Below are 15,075 nucleotides of genomic sequence, written 5' to 3' on the forward strand. Positions count from 1 at the left end.
TCATACAGTTAGGATACCATTCTCTCAGATGGAATTTGATTGCTTGTTGTCATTTTAATTGGTATTCCTCCTGTAATAAATAGGAATGTTGGATATCCTGTCCCATGACCATTTGGTGTTTTTTCCTTTTTCTTCCTTAAAGGGTATGAGGAAAATTTACCTGTCACAATTGGCTTCTTGAAAGTCAGTTGTGTTTGGAATTTATGTCTGCAATATCTACCGTAGGGCCTTTTCTGACGCAGCTATCATTAACAGCCCCTTGCACCTTGTGAATTGGAGATGCCAGTAAGCACCTGCGGAAGTTGTAGTTATAGAAAATGTCCACAAGGTGGCAGTACTTCTTCATGCCCAACTCGAGTTCCATGTGCAAGCAATCTTAGGGAAAGAAGGCTTCCTGGACAGTGAATTAAGAGTGGAATGTGCCTGAGCAAACACCCAAGGGCCTGTGTCTTACTACTACTTCACCCTGAAACTTCACCCCTCCCCTCCAGACTCATGCTTACCTGGGGCACTGCTCCCTGCTGAGGTAGGTGCCTAGGAGACTGAACTCTCAGGAAGGAGGCTTGAATTGGGGACCCCAGCACCAGCACCAATAAACCTGGAATCTAGATTACTTTTCCAGGGTTTGAGGCCAGATGGTCAACCATCCTTTTGTTGTACTAGGGACTCTGGTCCCAGTCAGAGCAAACCAGACAGTACTCAATTAAGGACACCCTGCCCAGCTGTTTGACACTTCAAGGCAGTCATAGGTTCCAAGGCAGTCATAGGTTCCAAGGCTGCTCAGACTCCAGGGATGGGGTAGCAGCCCGTCAGGGAGGTGGAAGGAAATAAACTAGGCTTTGACTTCCTTTCCTTTTCTTTAATCTAATGCCAATGCTATATGGGAATATAGCTGATGTGTCATTTTTTGCTTGTCATCAGTATACAACCACCTGATTCTATTATGACATATGATTATACACAGCATATCTGTTCTTTTTTGGATTGTTTTGCCCTAGACGTTTTGCAGAATTTCGAGCAAAGTTCCCTGTGCTGAACATCAGGTGTTTGTGGAGTATCTGTTAGATATACAAATTTCTGTGTAAATGTGGAAAGAATGAAGGAAGGAGATAATCCTTGCAAACTGTCCATTAACAGATATAGATTTCTGTGTATATGTTAGAGATGCAGATTCTGCGTTTATGTGGGAGGGAGGAGCAAGGAAGGAGATACTCCTTATGGATTATCTATTGAAGATACTGGTTTATGTATATATGAGGAAGGAAGGAAATAATCATTGTGGATTTTCTATTACAGATACAGATTTCTTTGTATATGTGGAAGGAAGGAACGGAGGAGGGAAGGTAGGAGAGACTGCTTGTGGATTATCTATTAAAGATACATATTCCTGTGTATATGTTTGTCCTGAATTTCTTATTCATCCCTGACCCTTCACTTTTTCTGTGGGGAGGGTACTTTCTGTTTGAGTGCTCAGAGTCTCTTTTTGTGTTGTAAGTTAGTTCCTTTGCAGCTCTTTTTTCATCTTGCATAGAAGGGAGACAGTATACTATTGTCTTTCCTTGACTGGCTGACTTGGTTAGTGTAAGATTCTTCAAGGTCCATCCCTGTGGCAACCTGGGGCATAGTTTCATAATTTCAGTGGCAGTTTTTCATAGTCCATTTTATACATGTCCTACATCTTTAAGCTTTAATCTGTCAGTGGACATTTTCTGGGTCTGTGTTTTGCTATTTTAAGTAGGGCTGCCGTGAATGTTGGGGTGCATGTGTCTTTTTGAATGGTGGTATTTTGTATATAAGCTCACATGAAGGTATGTCAGATTCTAGGCTTAGTTTTTCTGAAGATCTTTTTCTAGCAATGTGGAGGCTGCACTTTCTAGGGCTGTTGGCAATCTCCGTTCCCACTGATTGTGTCAGGTAGGTTCCATCACTACCCAGCTCTCTCCCACATGTACTGTTGCAGACTTGTGAGGATGGCCATTCTGACAGGTTGGATTTGATTTCTTGTTGTCATTTTGATTGGCATTTCTCCTGTAATATTAGGGATGCAGAGCATATTGTCCTGTGGCAGTTTGGGGTTTTTATTCTTAAGGGAATGAGGAAATTTTACCTTTCGCCATTGGCTTCTTGAAAGTTGGCTGTGTTTGCAATTTATTTCTGCAGTGTTCACCGCAGGACCTTTCCTGGGGGTGAGCGTCTGTGTGCCAAGTCGCTTCAATCTTGTCCAACTCTTTGTGACCCTGTGAACCACAGACCACCAGTCTCCTCTGTCCATGGGATTCTCCAGGAAAGAATACTGGAGTGGGTTATCAAGCCCTCCTCCAAGGGATCTTCCTGACCCAGGGATCGAACCAGCATCTTGATGTCTCCTGCATTGGCAGGCAGTTCTTTACCACTAGTACCACCTGCGAAGCCCCAGTAGAATCATAAAAAGTCATTAACAACTCACCTAGTCATACAGAAAGAGGTCAAGCTGAATCACCAGGGCAACTGTTAAACCTCAAATGGAATGGTCACACTGGGGCCTGAGATGTGGGAAGGGTCAGTAGACAAGGTGGTCTCACCATGTGGCCCCTTGGCAGGGACTGTATTTGCTCAAGGAATAGCTTTTATTGGATGGTGGAACTTGGTCCCACCAAAACTAAGCCTTCCCTTTGAAAAAACTGCGCCCATTGCCTTGAGTAACATGATAATGCATGTCCCTATCATTAGACTAGAAAGGAAATAACTAAATATTTAATAAAGCCTTATCTGTAAAAAAAAAAAAAAACTGTCGAGATGTCAAACCTAATTTATTTTACATCTGAAAATTAAAGAGTCACTCTATAATGCTCCTCATTGTTAATTATTTAAGAAATTCAAATCAAAACTTCAATGAGGTACCACCTCAAAATGGTCAGAAAGCCATCACTTAAAAATCTCCAAATAACAAAGTGTTGCAGAGGGTGTGGAGAAAGGGAACCCTCCTACACTGTTGCTGGGAATGTAAATTGGTGCAGTCACTGTAGAGAACAGTATGGCGGTTCCTCAAAAAAAACTAGAGTTACCATCAGATCAGATGCTCAGTCGTGTCCGACTCTTTGCGACCCCATGAATCGCAGCACACCAGGCCTCCCTGTCCATCACCAACTCCCAGAGTTCACTGCGACTCACGTCCATCAAGTCAGTGATGCCATCCAGCCATCTCATCCTCTGTCGTCCCCTTCTCCTCTTGCCCCCAATCCCTCCCAGCATCAGGGTCTTTTCCAATCAGTCAACTCTCTGCATGAGGTGGCCAAAGTACTGGAGTTTCAGCTTTAGCATCATTCCTTCCAAAGAAATCCCAGGGCTGATCTCCTTCAGAATGGACTGGTTGGATCTCCTTGCAGTCCAAGGGACTCCCAAGAGTCTTCTCCAACACCACAGTTCAAAAGCATCAATTCTCTGGTGCTCAGTCTTCTTCACAGTCCAACTCTCACATCCATACATGACCACAGGAAAAACCATAGCCTTGACTAGACGGACCTTTGTTGGCAAAGTAATGTCTCTGCTTTTCAATATGCTATCTAGGTTGGTCATAACTTTCCTTCCAAGGAGTAAGCGTCTTTTAATTTCATGGTTGCAGTCACCATCTGCAGTGATTTTGGAGCCCAGAAAAATAAAGTCTGACACTGTTTCCACTGTTTCCCCATCTATTTCCCATGAAGTGATGGGACCAGATGCCATGATCTTGGTTTTCTGAATGTTGAGCTTTAAGCCAACTTTTTCACTCTCTACTTTCACTTTCATCATCCAGCAATCCCACTTCTAGCCATACATCCAAAGCTATAATTTGAAAAGATACATGAAGCATGTGCATACGAGCTGCAGCTCTGACAAGAAACCTTACTCTCAAATCCTAGATATCAAATTTGTTTTCACATATTGTCTGCCATATTTAGTCTCTTGGTTCATACTCCATGTAACCACATACTGTCATAATTAAATCCAGTTTTAATTTTAGCCTTATTTTTAGGATGTGGTTTCTCTCCAGCAGTGTAGAAAGATTCCATTTTCTCCAGGACAGCACTTCTTCATGCCCAACTCTAGTTCCAACTGCAACCAGAGCCTTAGGGGAGTCGGCTTCCTGGGTACTGTATACGTGCATGAGGGAGACGAGGCAGGCAGAGAAGAATCCTTGTGGATTAGCTAATAGAGATACATATTTCTGTGGGTATGTTAGAGATACTGGAGAAGGAAATGGCAACCCACTCCAGAAGTCTTTCCTGGGAAATCCCATGGGCAGAGGAGCCTGGTGGGCTACAGTCCATGGGATCACAAAGTGTCAGACATGACTAGCGACCAAACAACAACAAGCATGTTAGAGATACAGATTTTAGTGCATACATGAAAGGAAGGAAGGAAGGAGATAATCTTTGTGGTTTATCTATTACAGGTACAGATTTCTGTGTATGGTTAGTAGCAACTTCCTAATTCATCCCTGGTAGTTTCCTGTTGTTTATTTTTGGCTGGGAGGAATCCTTTGTGTTATAATTCAGACTCTCTTTTTGTGTTGTACACTACTTCCCCTGTACCTCTTCCTTATTTTGCCTTGGAGGGACATCATCTGTCACTTTCTTCATCCATTGCTGGCTTCGCTTAGTGTATGATGCTCCAAAGTGCATACTGTGGGGATCATTGGCCTGATTTCATAATTTCAGTGGCAGTCTTTCAAGTCTGAGTAATAGCCCGTTAATATACCACATTTCTTTAAGATTTCATCTGTGGATGAACCTATTCTCATGTCTCTCTTTTGGCATCTGGAGGTCCCACTGCAGTGAACGTTGGGGTACATGAATCATTCTCAGTGATGGTTTCTCGTAACAGAGGCCCAAGTGTGGATTTTAAATTCCTAGGCTTAGCTGTCTTGAAATTTTTAGTTCTGGCCTGCAGAGGCTGTCTTTTTCTAGGGGCTGTTGCCAGTGTCCATTCCCATGGCACTTGTTGGGGGTTTCCATCATCTCCCTGCTCTCTCCACCATTTACCGCTTGCCAACAGTCAGGATGGTCGTTCTGTCAGATAGGATTTGATTTCCATTCCTCCTGTCATAATTAGGGTTGCTGAGCATCTTGTCTTCTGGCTGATTGGATTTTTTTTTTTTCCTTAAAGGGTATGAGGAGAATTTACCTGCTGCCATTGGCTTGTTGAAAGTTGGCTGTTTTGGGAATTTATTTCTGCAAAACCTGCTGAAAGACCTTTCTTGAGGGCAGCCGTTGCTAAGGGCACCAGAGGTCTTGTGAATTCAAAGCGCAGATAGAACCGGAGTCCCGCTGCTGGGCATACACACTGAGGAAACCAGAAGGGAAAGAGACACGTGTACCCCAATGTTCATCGCAGCACTGTTTATAATAGCCAGGACATGGAAGCAACCTAGATGTCCATCAGCAGATGAATGGATAAGAAAGCTGTGGTACATATACACAACGAAGTATTACTCAGCCATTAAAAAGAATACATTTGAATCAGTTCTAATGAGGTGAATGAAACTGGAGCCTATTATACAGAGTGAAGTAAGCCAGAAAGAAAAACACCAATACAGTATACTAACGCATATATATGGAATTTAGAAAGATGGTAACAATAACCCTGTGTACGAAACAGCAAAAGAGACTCTGATGTATAGAACAGTCTTATGGACTCTGTGGGAGAGGGAGAGGGTGGGATGATTTGGGACAATGGCATTGAAACATGTAAAATATCATGTATGAAATGAGTTGCCAGTCCAGGTTCGATGCACGATACTGGATGCTTGGGGCTGGTGCACTTGGACGACCCAGAGGGATGGTATGGGGAGGGAGGAGGGTTCAGGATGGGGAACACATGTATACCTGTGGCGGATTCATTTTGATAGTTGGCAAAACTAATACAATTATGTAAAGTTTAAAAATAAAATTAAAAAAAAAAAACAAAACCGGAGTCACATTGTAGTTAAAGGAAATGTCCACAGGCAGCAGCACTTCATGCCCAACTCCAGTTCCACCTGCAGCCAGAACCTTAGGAGAGTAGGCTTCCTGGGCCATGAATTAGAGTGGAATATGACTGAGCAAACATCCAAAGGCTTATGCTTCACTGCTTCTTACCCATAAAGCTTTACTCCTCCCCTGAAGACTCATGCCTACCTGGGGCACCACACTCTGAGGAGGTGCCTAGGAAGCTGCACCCTCAGGAAAGAGGCTTCAGCTGGGGTCCCCAGTGCCCAGACCCTGGATACTTGGTGACTTTACCCTGTATCCTCAAGGCCAGAGGGTCAGGCCACCATTGTTGGGGTACACTAGGGATTCTGGTCCCAGCCAGAAAAAGACAGTACACATTTAAGAGGCATCTCTATGAAGGGCACCCTGCCAGGCCATCTCGATGCCACCACAGGCCAGCCCTGGGACTCAAGTTTCCTAATGGTTCAGGGATGGGATAAGAGCCCAAGTCTCAGAGGTCAGAGGGAATAAAGAAGGCATTACTCTTTCTTTCCTTTCCTTTTCCTTAGTCTCAAGCTGATGCTGTGTTGAAGTCTAATCGATTTGCAGTTTTGTGCTTGTCCTCAGTGTACAATGAACTAATTCAGTTATGACAGATATATTCAGCATATGTGTAGTTTTTTATTTTTGTCCATGGAGTTTATGGAACAAGGTCCGGTAAAGTTCTCTATTCTGATCATCAGGTCCCTGTGGACTATTAGAGATACAGATTGTACATGTGCAAGGAAGGAAGGGCAGAGATAAGCCTTGTGGATTAGCTCATACAGTAGCAGATTTCTGGATATATGTTGGATATACAGATTTCAGTGCCTGTGTGAAAGGAAGGAAGAATGGAGAAAGGATGGGAGGAGGAGATAATCCTTGTGAATTATTACAGACACAGATTTCCATGGATACATTAGTACTGACCTCCTAATCCACCCCTGGCTCTTTCCCTTTTTATTCCCCCCTCTTTGGAATTCTGGGTTTGTGTTTGCATCTCAGAGTGTCTATGTTGTAAACGACTTCCTCTGTCTTTTTTTCAATTTCTCCTTCCCTTGTTGCTAATTTCTCTTAGAATACTTTCCACCAAGGTCCATCCCTGTGGGGACCGTTGGCCTTATTTCATAATTTCAGTGTTGGTTTTTCAAGTCCATTTTAATAATAATATATATTATATAATAATAATATAAAAATAGCCCATTTTATGTATGTACTACATTTGTTTAAGATTTTATCTGTGATTGGCCCTTATCTTGGGTGATTGGAGGTACCACTGTAGTGAACACCGGGGTGCATTTTTCATTTTGAATCATGGTTTTTCGTGATATAGGCCCAGGTGTGGGTATTAGAATTCCAGGTTTAGCTGTCTTGAAATTTTTTCTTCTGGCCTGTGGAGGCTGTCCCTTCAAGGGGTTGTTGCCCATGTCTGTTCCCAGGGAACATGAAAACGGGTTCCTTCATTTTGTTGCAGGGAGAAAGCCAATTCTGACTCCACGCTGAAAACTTTTTGACTTGGTTTTCGTTCTTTAATTATTATAATTGTACTCAATGGCTTGCCTGGAGGCCCCTATCCCCCTGCTTGGCTATAAACTCAAGTGTCTTTGTTCAGCTCAGGGAGAGATACTTTGTCCCTGCCCACCTAGAAATAGAAGAGATGAGCACCCCTTCTGAAGGCTTTTCATTCCCTTTTGCAAGACTGAAGACCCTCTCACTTTACTTCCCCACTGCATCTCCCTCTCCTTCTGCCTTTTGACTTTACTCATTGTTTCTTTCTCTCTGATCTATAAAACAATCTGGCATTTAATTTAAGGCACTAGCCTGCCATCCTTTCCATCTGCTGGCTCCCCAATTAACGTCCCTTCCTTGCCTCAACACTTCATCTCTGGGATTCATTGGCCTATATCGTTCAGTGAGCAGAACGACGAGCTTGGACTCAGGAACAATTTGCCTTAGCCAGCCAGGAGCCTTGCTGCTTGTGGCTAGCTGGACCTGATCAGGGAATATTGGGGCAAGACCCTAGCAGCTACTGGGACCATTTGTTGTCCTGAAGTGGCACCGGGTAACCCCAGCATTTGGCAGTTGAGACAAGGAACCAAAAAACTAGAGTCCAGGGACTCAATTTCATTTGTAGGGTAAGTATATGCAATTTGATAGCTGGTTCAGCCAGTATGATGTTTTGTGTGTCCTTTTGTGTTAAGAGCCAACAGGCTCGATTTTGGAGGATAAGTCGGCTCTGGTGTACACATGGGAACATATTTTCCCCTCAATCTGGGCTTTTCCTTTATGGGATAAGCAAATTTTCTTGGGTACCCATTTGCAGAGAGGAGGTGTTGTTGGACTCTACCCTGAACCAGTTCATTGGGAACTAGCCCTCGTGGGGCGTGCCCACCCTAGTTGCAATTAGCTCAATTGTAGGGTAAATTGTAGGGTAGATGGGCTTCCCTTGTGGCTCAGCTGGTAAAGAATCCTCCTGCAATGCGGGAGACCTGGGTTTGATCCCTGGGGTGGAAAGATCCCCTGGAAAAGGGAAAGGCTACCCACTCCAGTATTCTGGCCTGGAGAATTCCATGGACTGTATAGTCCATGGGGTTGCAGAGAGTCAGACATGACTGAGCGACTTTCACTGCTGCTGCTAAGTCGCTTCAGTCGTGTCCGACTCTGTGCGACCCCATGGACTGCAGCCTACCAGGCTTCTCCGTCCCTGGGATTCTCCAGGCAAGAACACTGGAGTGGGTTGCCATTTCCTTCTCCAATGCATGAAAGTGGAAAGTGAAAGTGAAGTCACAGTCGTGTCTGACTCTTAGCAACCCCATGGACTGCATCCTACCAGGCTCTTCCGTCCATGGGATTTTCCAGGCAACAGGGTAAATGTATTTACCTGGTTTGGGAACTGGTCTAGTTGGAACAGGTTCATTTGGGAGGTAACTCTTGTGGAGGTGGGTAGCCTAGTTAGAATTAGTTCATTTGCTTTATAGGGTAAACTGATTTACCCAATCTGGGAATCAGTTCATCTGGATGCATCAATGCTGAAATCTGTTTGTGCCGGTTTTGTTGAAATCTGTCTGCATCTTCTGTGTTTGGCATTATACAGCTGATAAAAGTGGGAAAATTAGATATGTTAAGATCAGAAGAACAAAGTCCCTGAATGGCTCAGAATTAAACAATCTGGCCTCATAGTCACCCACGAGCTGAGCATCTCTCCAGAGGCCCAATATACACACATGAGCTGAGCGTCTGCCTAGAAGTGTTTAAACACAAGCTTAGCATCTGTTAGAGGCCTCAAAGACACACAGGAGCTGAGCATCTGCCTAGAGTCATCCTAGACACACAAGAGCTGAGCATCTGCCTAAAAGTGTAAAGTGAAAGTGTAAGTCGCTCAGTTGTATCCAACTCTTTGCAACCCCATGGACTTCTCTAGGCCAGAATACTGGAGTGGATAGCCTTTCCCTTCTCCAAGGGATCTTCCCACCCCAGGGATTGAACCCAGGTCTCCCACATTGCAGGTGGATTCTTTACCAACTGAGCTATCAGGGAGCGACTGCCTAGCAGCCTCATAGACACCGAGAAGCTGAGCATCTGCTTAGAGGCCTCATAGACACATACAAGCTGAGTGTCTGCCTAGAGGCCTCAGAGACACATGAACTGAGCGCCTGCTTGGAGGCCTCATAGAAACACTGAGCTGAGTGCATAGCCAGAGGCCTCATAGACACAAACGAGCTGAGCATCTGTCTAGAGGCCTCCTAGTCACACACGACCTGAGCATCAGCCTAGAGGCATTTAGATATATACAAGCTTAGCATCTGTTAGAGGCCTCAAAGACACACAGGAGCTGAGCATCTGCATAGAGGCCTCCTAGACCTATACGAGATGAAGTACCCCCTAGAGGTCATATCCTGTCACAGCTGCCCTCAGGAAAGGAATATGCCCACACATATTACAGAAATGAATTCCAAACACAACCAACTTTTAAGAAGCCAATTTCAAAGGTCAATTTTCCTCACACCCTTTAAGGAAAAAAAAAAAGAAAATAGAAAGAGAGAACCCAAATGGCCAAGGACAAGATGCTAGTGTCCCAAATTATTACAGGACAGATGCTGATCAAAATGACAATAAGAAACCAAATCCCGTCTAACCGAATGGCCATCCTAACTGTCTGCCAACAGTACACGGAGGAGAGAGCCAGGAGATGACGGAATTCTCCTTCATGTTCCCTGCAAACAGACATTGGCAACAGTTGCTTGAAGGGACAGCCTGCACAGGTCATAACAAAAAAATGTCAAGAGAGCTCGGATTCTGATACCCACACCTGGACCTATATTATGTAAAACCATCATTAAAAATGACAATATGTACCCCAACCTTCACTGCAGTGGTACCTCCAACTGCCAAGACACAGAACAAAGAAAAGGTCAACTGACAGATTAAATCTGAAAGAAATATGGTATATATATTCAAGGTGCTATTACTCAGACTTCAAATATCGCCATGGAAATAATGAAATTATGCCAATGGTCCGAACAAAGATGGACCTTGGAGGAAAATACACTAAGTGAAGTAAGCAATGGAGGAAGAAAATAGTAGGTGATGTCCCTTGAGGGTGAAATTGAAAGAAAGAAATACAGAGGAAGTAATTTACAACAGAAAAAGTGACTCTGAGATACAAAGAATTAAAAAAAAAAAAAAGTGCCAGGGATGAATTAGGAGGTTGTTACTAACCTATACACAGAAATCTGTAATAGATAATCCACAAGGATTATCTCCTTCCTTCCTTCCCCATATGCACTGAAATGTATATCTCTAACGTTGTTATTGTTTGGTTGCTAAGTTGTGTACAACACTGTGAACCCCATGGACTATAGCCTGGCAGGCTCTTCTGCCCATTACATTTCCCAGGAAAGTATACTGGACTGAGCTGCCATTTCCTTCTCCAGGATCTGAACATACACACCAAAATACATATCGGTATTTGCTAGTACACAAGGAGTATCTTCCACCTTCCTTCCATGCACATATACAGAAAAATATTTGTCTTGAACATATACAATGAAATCTGTAGCTGTAATAGATAATCCACAAGGATTATTTCCTTCCCTCGTTCCTTGCACATGTACAAAGAAACTGTACCTCTGATAAATGTCCCATAGGGATCTGAGGTTCAGCAGAGAACTTTACTTGACCTTGTTCAATAACCTCAATGGCAAAAGAATCAATAAAGAGTATTAAAGCTTGTATGCGTATGTCACAGCTAAATCAGCCAATTGTACCCTGTGGACAAGGACAAAACTGCAGATTGACTAGATTTCAACATAGAATTGCCATGAAATTAAAGGAAAGAATAGTAATGCCTAGTGTATTTCCTTCGACTGCTTGACTTAGGATCCTATCCATATCCTGGAACCTGGTAGGCTTGAGTTTCAGGGCTGGGCTGGGCTGGGGTCGAGACAGCCGAGCAGGGTGTCCTTCATAGGAGCCCTCTTAAACCTGTACTGTCTGGTTTGCCCTAGCTGGGGCCAGAATCCCTAGTGAACCCCAATCTTAATGGCCTGACCCTCTGACTTGGTGGAACATGGAAAATCACCCAGACCCCAGGTCTCCTGGTGCTGGGGGTCCCCAGCTCAAGACTCCTTCCTGAGAGTGCAGCCTCCTAGGCACCTCATCAGGGAGCAGTGCCCCAGGTAGGCATGAGGCTAGAGGGGAGGGAAGGGTGAAGCTTCAGCGGGGAAGAAGTAGTGAGACAGAAGCCCTTGGGTGTGTCCTCATTCACATTCCTCTCCACAGCCCAGGCTCTGGTTGCAGGTAGAACCAGAGTTGGGTATGGAGAGGTGCTGCCACCTTGTGGACATTTCCTGTAACAACAACTGTCTGGCACCTCCAATTCAAAAAGCCTTTGGGGCAGGTACCCTCAGAAAGGACCTGCAGCAGGTACTGCAGAAATGAATTCCAAACCACAACTGACTTTCAAAAAGCCACTTTCAAAGGTCAATTTTCTCACACCCTTTAAGGAAAGAAAAAAAGAACCCAGAGCACCACAGGACAAGATGCTCAGCATTCTGAATTACAGGAGTGACGCTGATCAAAAAGACAAGAAATGAAATCCTGCCAGAATGGCCATCTTAACTGTCTGCAAACAGTACATGGAGGAGAGTCCTGGGAGATGATGGAACCCCCCCCCCTCCCGCCCACCATCATGTTTCCTGGGAACAGACATTGGCAACAATTCCTTGAAGGGACAGCCTGCACAGGCCAGAACCAAAAAAGTCAAGAGAGCTAAACCTAGGATTCTAATACCCACACCCAAGCCTACATTACAAAAAAACATCATTCAAAATTACATATGAACCCCAACTTTCACTGCAGTGGTACCTCCAACTGCCAAGACACAGACATAAGAAAAGGCCCACTGACAGTTTAAAGAAATGTGGTACATATATAGAAAGGGCTATTACTCAGACTTGAAGTATTGCCACTGAAATAATGAAATTATGTCAATGGTCCCCACAAGGATGGACCTTGGAGGAAAGTATAGTAAGTGAAGTCAGCAACAGAAGAAAACAGCTGATGATGTTCCTTTGAGAAAGTCAATTCCCAGGCAGGTTGACAAGAAGTCCAGGGTCCCCGAGGAGGAGAAAGGGGTCTGGGGTTCTCAAGGAGGAGGAAAGGACAAACTTTTTCCCCACATTCCTTAGTAAGGATTCTATAACAATAATGTGTCTTGCTTGAGGATATATTTCTCCTTGCTGAAAATGTTCTGACTAATCCTGTTATCTTGAAAAAAGTGAAAGTCACTCAGTCATGTCCAACTCTTTGTAACCCCAAAGTGAAAGTTGCTCAGTCATGTCCGACTCTTTGCAACCCCATGGACTATACAGTCTATGGAATTCTCCAGGCCAGAATACTGGAGTGGGTAGCCTTTCCCTTCTCCAGGGGATCTTCCCAACCCAGGGATCAAACGCAGGTCTCCCTCATTGCAGGCAGATTCTTTACCAGCTGAGCCACAAGGGAAGCCAAATGTATATTATGGGAGTGAGTCTAGTTAGATCTTTACAACCTTGAGACCTTCTTTTGATTTACTGTAATAACCAATTAAAAAGTATATAATTCCCTTGCTAAAACTAGGGATTGGGGCACTCTCCATCCCCCTTCTGATGTCTATGTCAGAAGTGTTCTCTGTTCCTTTTCATACTTTAATAAAACTCTGCTATACAAAAGCTCTGAGTGATCAAGCCTCATCACTGGCCCCAGATTGAATTCCTCTCCTCCAGAGGCCAAGAATCCCAGCGTCTTTCAAGGCTCAGCAACGACCTATCACCTTGAGGGCAAAACTGAAAAAAGAAAAGAACGAGATACAGAGGAAGTAATTTACAACATAAAAAGAAATTCTGAGATTCAAACACAATGAATTCCAAAAAGAAAGCAAAGTGCCAGGGATGAATTAGGAGGTTGTTACTCTCTATACACAGAAATCTGTATCTGTAATAGTAATCCACAAGGATTATCTCCTTCCTTCTACATACGTACTGAAATGTGTATCTCTGTCATTGTTTTTTGGCCTCTAAGTCATGTCCAACACTTTGCAAACCCCATGGACTATAGCCCGCCAGGCTCCTCTGCCCATGACATTTCCCAGGCAAGAATACTGGAGTGGGTTGCCTTTTCCTTCTCTGATATCTCTAACGTACCCACAGATATATATATGTCTATTAATTAATTCATAAGGATTATCTTTTGCCTTCCATACTTCCTTTGTTCTGAACACATCTACGAGAAATATTTATCTCTAACATATACAATGAAATCTGTAGCTGTAACAGATAATCCACAAGGATTATCACCTTTCTTTGCTCCTTGCATATGTACAAGGAAACTGTACCTCTAATAAATGTCCCATAGGGATCTGATATTCAGCACAGGGAACTTTACTCGACCTTGTTCAATGACCTTGATGGCAAAAGAATCAATAAAAAATACTAAAGCCTATTTGTATATGTCATAGCTGAATCAGTCCATTGTACCCTGCGGACAAGGACAAAAGTGCAAACCAACCAGATATCAACATAGCATTGGCATGAAATTAAAGGAAAGAAAAGTAATGCCTTGTTTGTTCCCTATGACTGGCTTGACTTAGGATGCTATCCGAATCCTGGAACCTGAGTAGGCTTGAGTTCCAGGGCTGGGTTGGGGTGGGGTCAAGACTGCTGAGCAGGGTGCCCATCGTGATAGCCCTCTTAAACCTATACTGTCTGGTTTGCCCTGGCTGGAGCCAGAATTCCTAGTGACCACAAATCCTAATAGCAGGACCCACTGACTTGGAGGAACATGGAAAATCACCCAGACCCCAGGTCTCCTCGTGCTGGGGTCCCCAGCTCGACTTTTTGGGAGTGCAGCCTCCTAGGCACCTCATCAGGGAGCAGTGCCCCCAGGCAGGCATGAAGCTAGAGGGGAGGGAGGGGTGAAGCTTCATGGGGGAAGGAGTCCTGAGATACAAGCCCTTGGGTGTATCCATTCCACCCTAATTCACAGCTCAGGAAGCCGACTTTCCCTAAGGCTCCGGTTGTAGGTGGAATCAGAGTTGGGCATGAAGAGATGCTGCCGCCTTGTGGACATTTCCTGTAACTACAACCTGCCCACGGGGGCTGCCTGGCATCTCCAATTCAAAAGGCCTGTGGGGCGGTGAATGACAGCTGCCCTCAGGAAAGGTCCTGCCACGGGTATTGCAGAAATGATTCCAAACACAACTGACTTTCAAGAAGCCAATTTCAGAGGTCAATTTTCCTCATACCCTTTAAGGAAAGAAAAAAAAGGAGAGAGAGAAAAAAGAACACAAATGGCCACAGGACAAGATGTAGACAAGAGCTGAGAATCTTTCTACATGTCCACAGTCTCACACAAGTTGAGCAAGAGCTTTGAGGCCTCTAGATAGACAGGAGCTGAGCGTCCACCTAGAGGCCTCATAGACACACACAAGAGGAGCATCAGTCTTGAGCCCTCAAGATATACATGAACTGAGTGTCTTCATACAAGCCTTATAGTCAAACAGAAGGTGAGGATCTGCTTAGAGGCCTCATACACACAAACAATCTGAGCAAGAGGCTGGAGGCCTCTAGAT

At 44.2% G+C, this 15,075-nt stretch overlaps 1 protein-coding gene and 1 long non-coding RNA gene across 9 annotated transcripts in view; one reads left to right on the forward strand and one right to left on the reverse strand.

Annotated features, from left to right (window-relative positions):
* Positions 1-5,260, forward strand: part of LOC123330808 — a 95,561-nt gene extending 90,301 nt beyond the window's left edge. For 4 of the 6 annotated variants that reach the window (XR_006640385.1, XR_006640380.1, XR_006640379.1 and 1 more), the window contains 2 exons: positions 1,297-1,343; positions 2,161-2,445. This is a non-coding gene — a long non-coding RNA (uncharacterized LOC123330808). Of the gene's footprint in view, positions 1-1,296; positions 1,344-2,160; positions 2,446-5,124 lie in introns of those variants that run through there. The other 2 variants (XR_006640381.1, XR_006640388.1) reach the window with 2 other exon arrangements.
* Positions 4,732-15,075, reverse strand: part of LOC123465231 — a 61,015-nt gene continuing 50,671 nt past the window's right edge. For all 3 annotated transcript variants that reach the window (XM_045163830.1, XM_045163829.1, XM_045163828.1), the window contains one exon: positions 4,732-5,301. In XM_045163830.1, coding sequence (XP_045019765.1) covers positions 5,258-5,301 — 44 coding nt within the window. In that variant the 3' untranslated portion in view covers positions 4,732-5,257. The remainder of the gene's footprint in view (positions 5,302-15,075) is intronic.

Source organism: Bubalus bubalis, chromosome 20 (assembly GCF_019923935.1).
Source record: "Bubalus bubalis isolate 160015118507 breed Murrah chromosome 20, NDDB_SH_1, whole genome shotgun sequence".
In the NCBI taxonomy this organism is placed as follows: domain Eukaryota; kingdom Metazoa; phylum Chordata; class Mammalia; order Artiodactyla; family Bovidae; genus Bubalus; species Bubalus bubalis.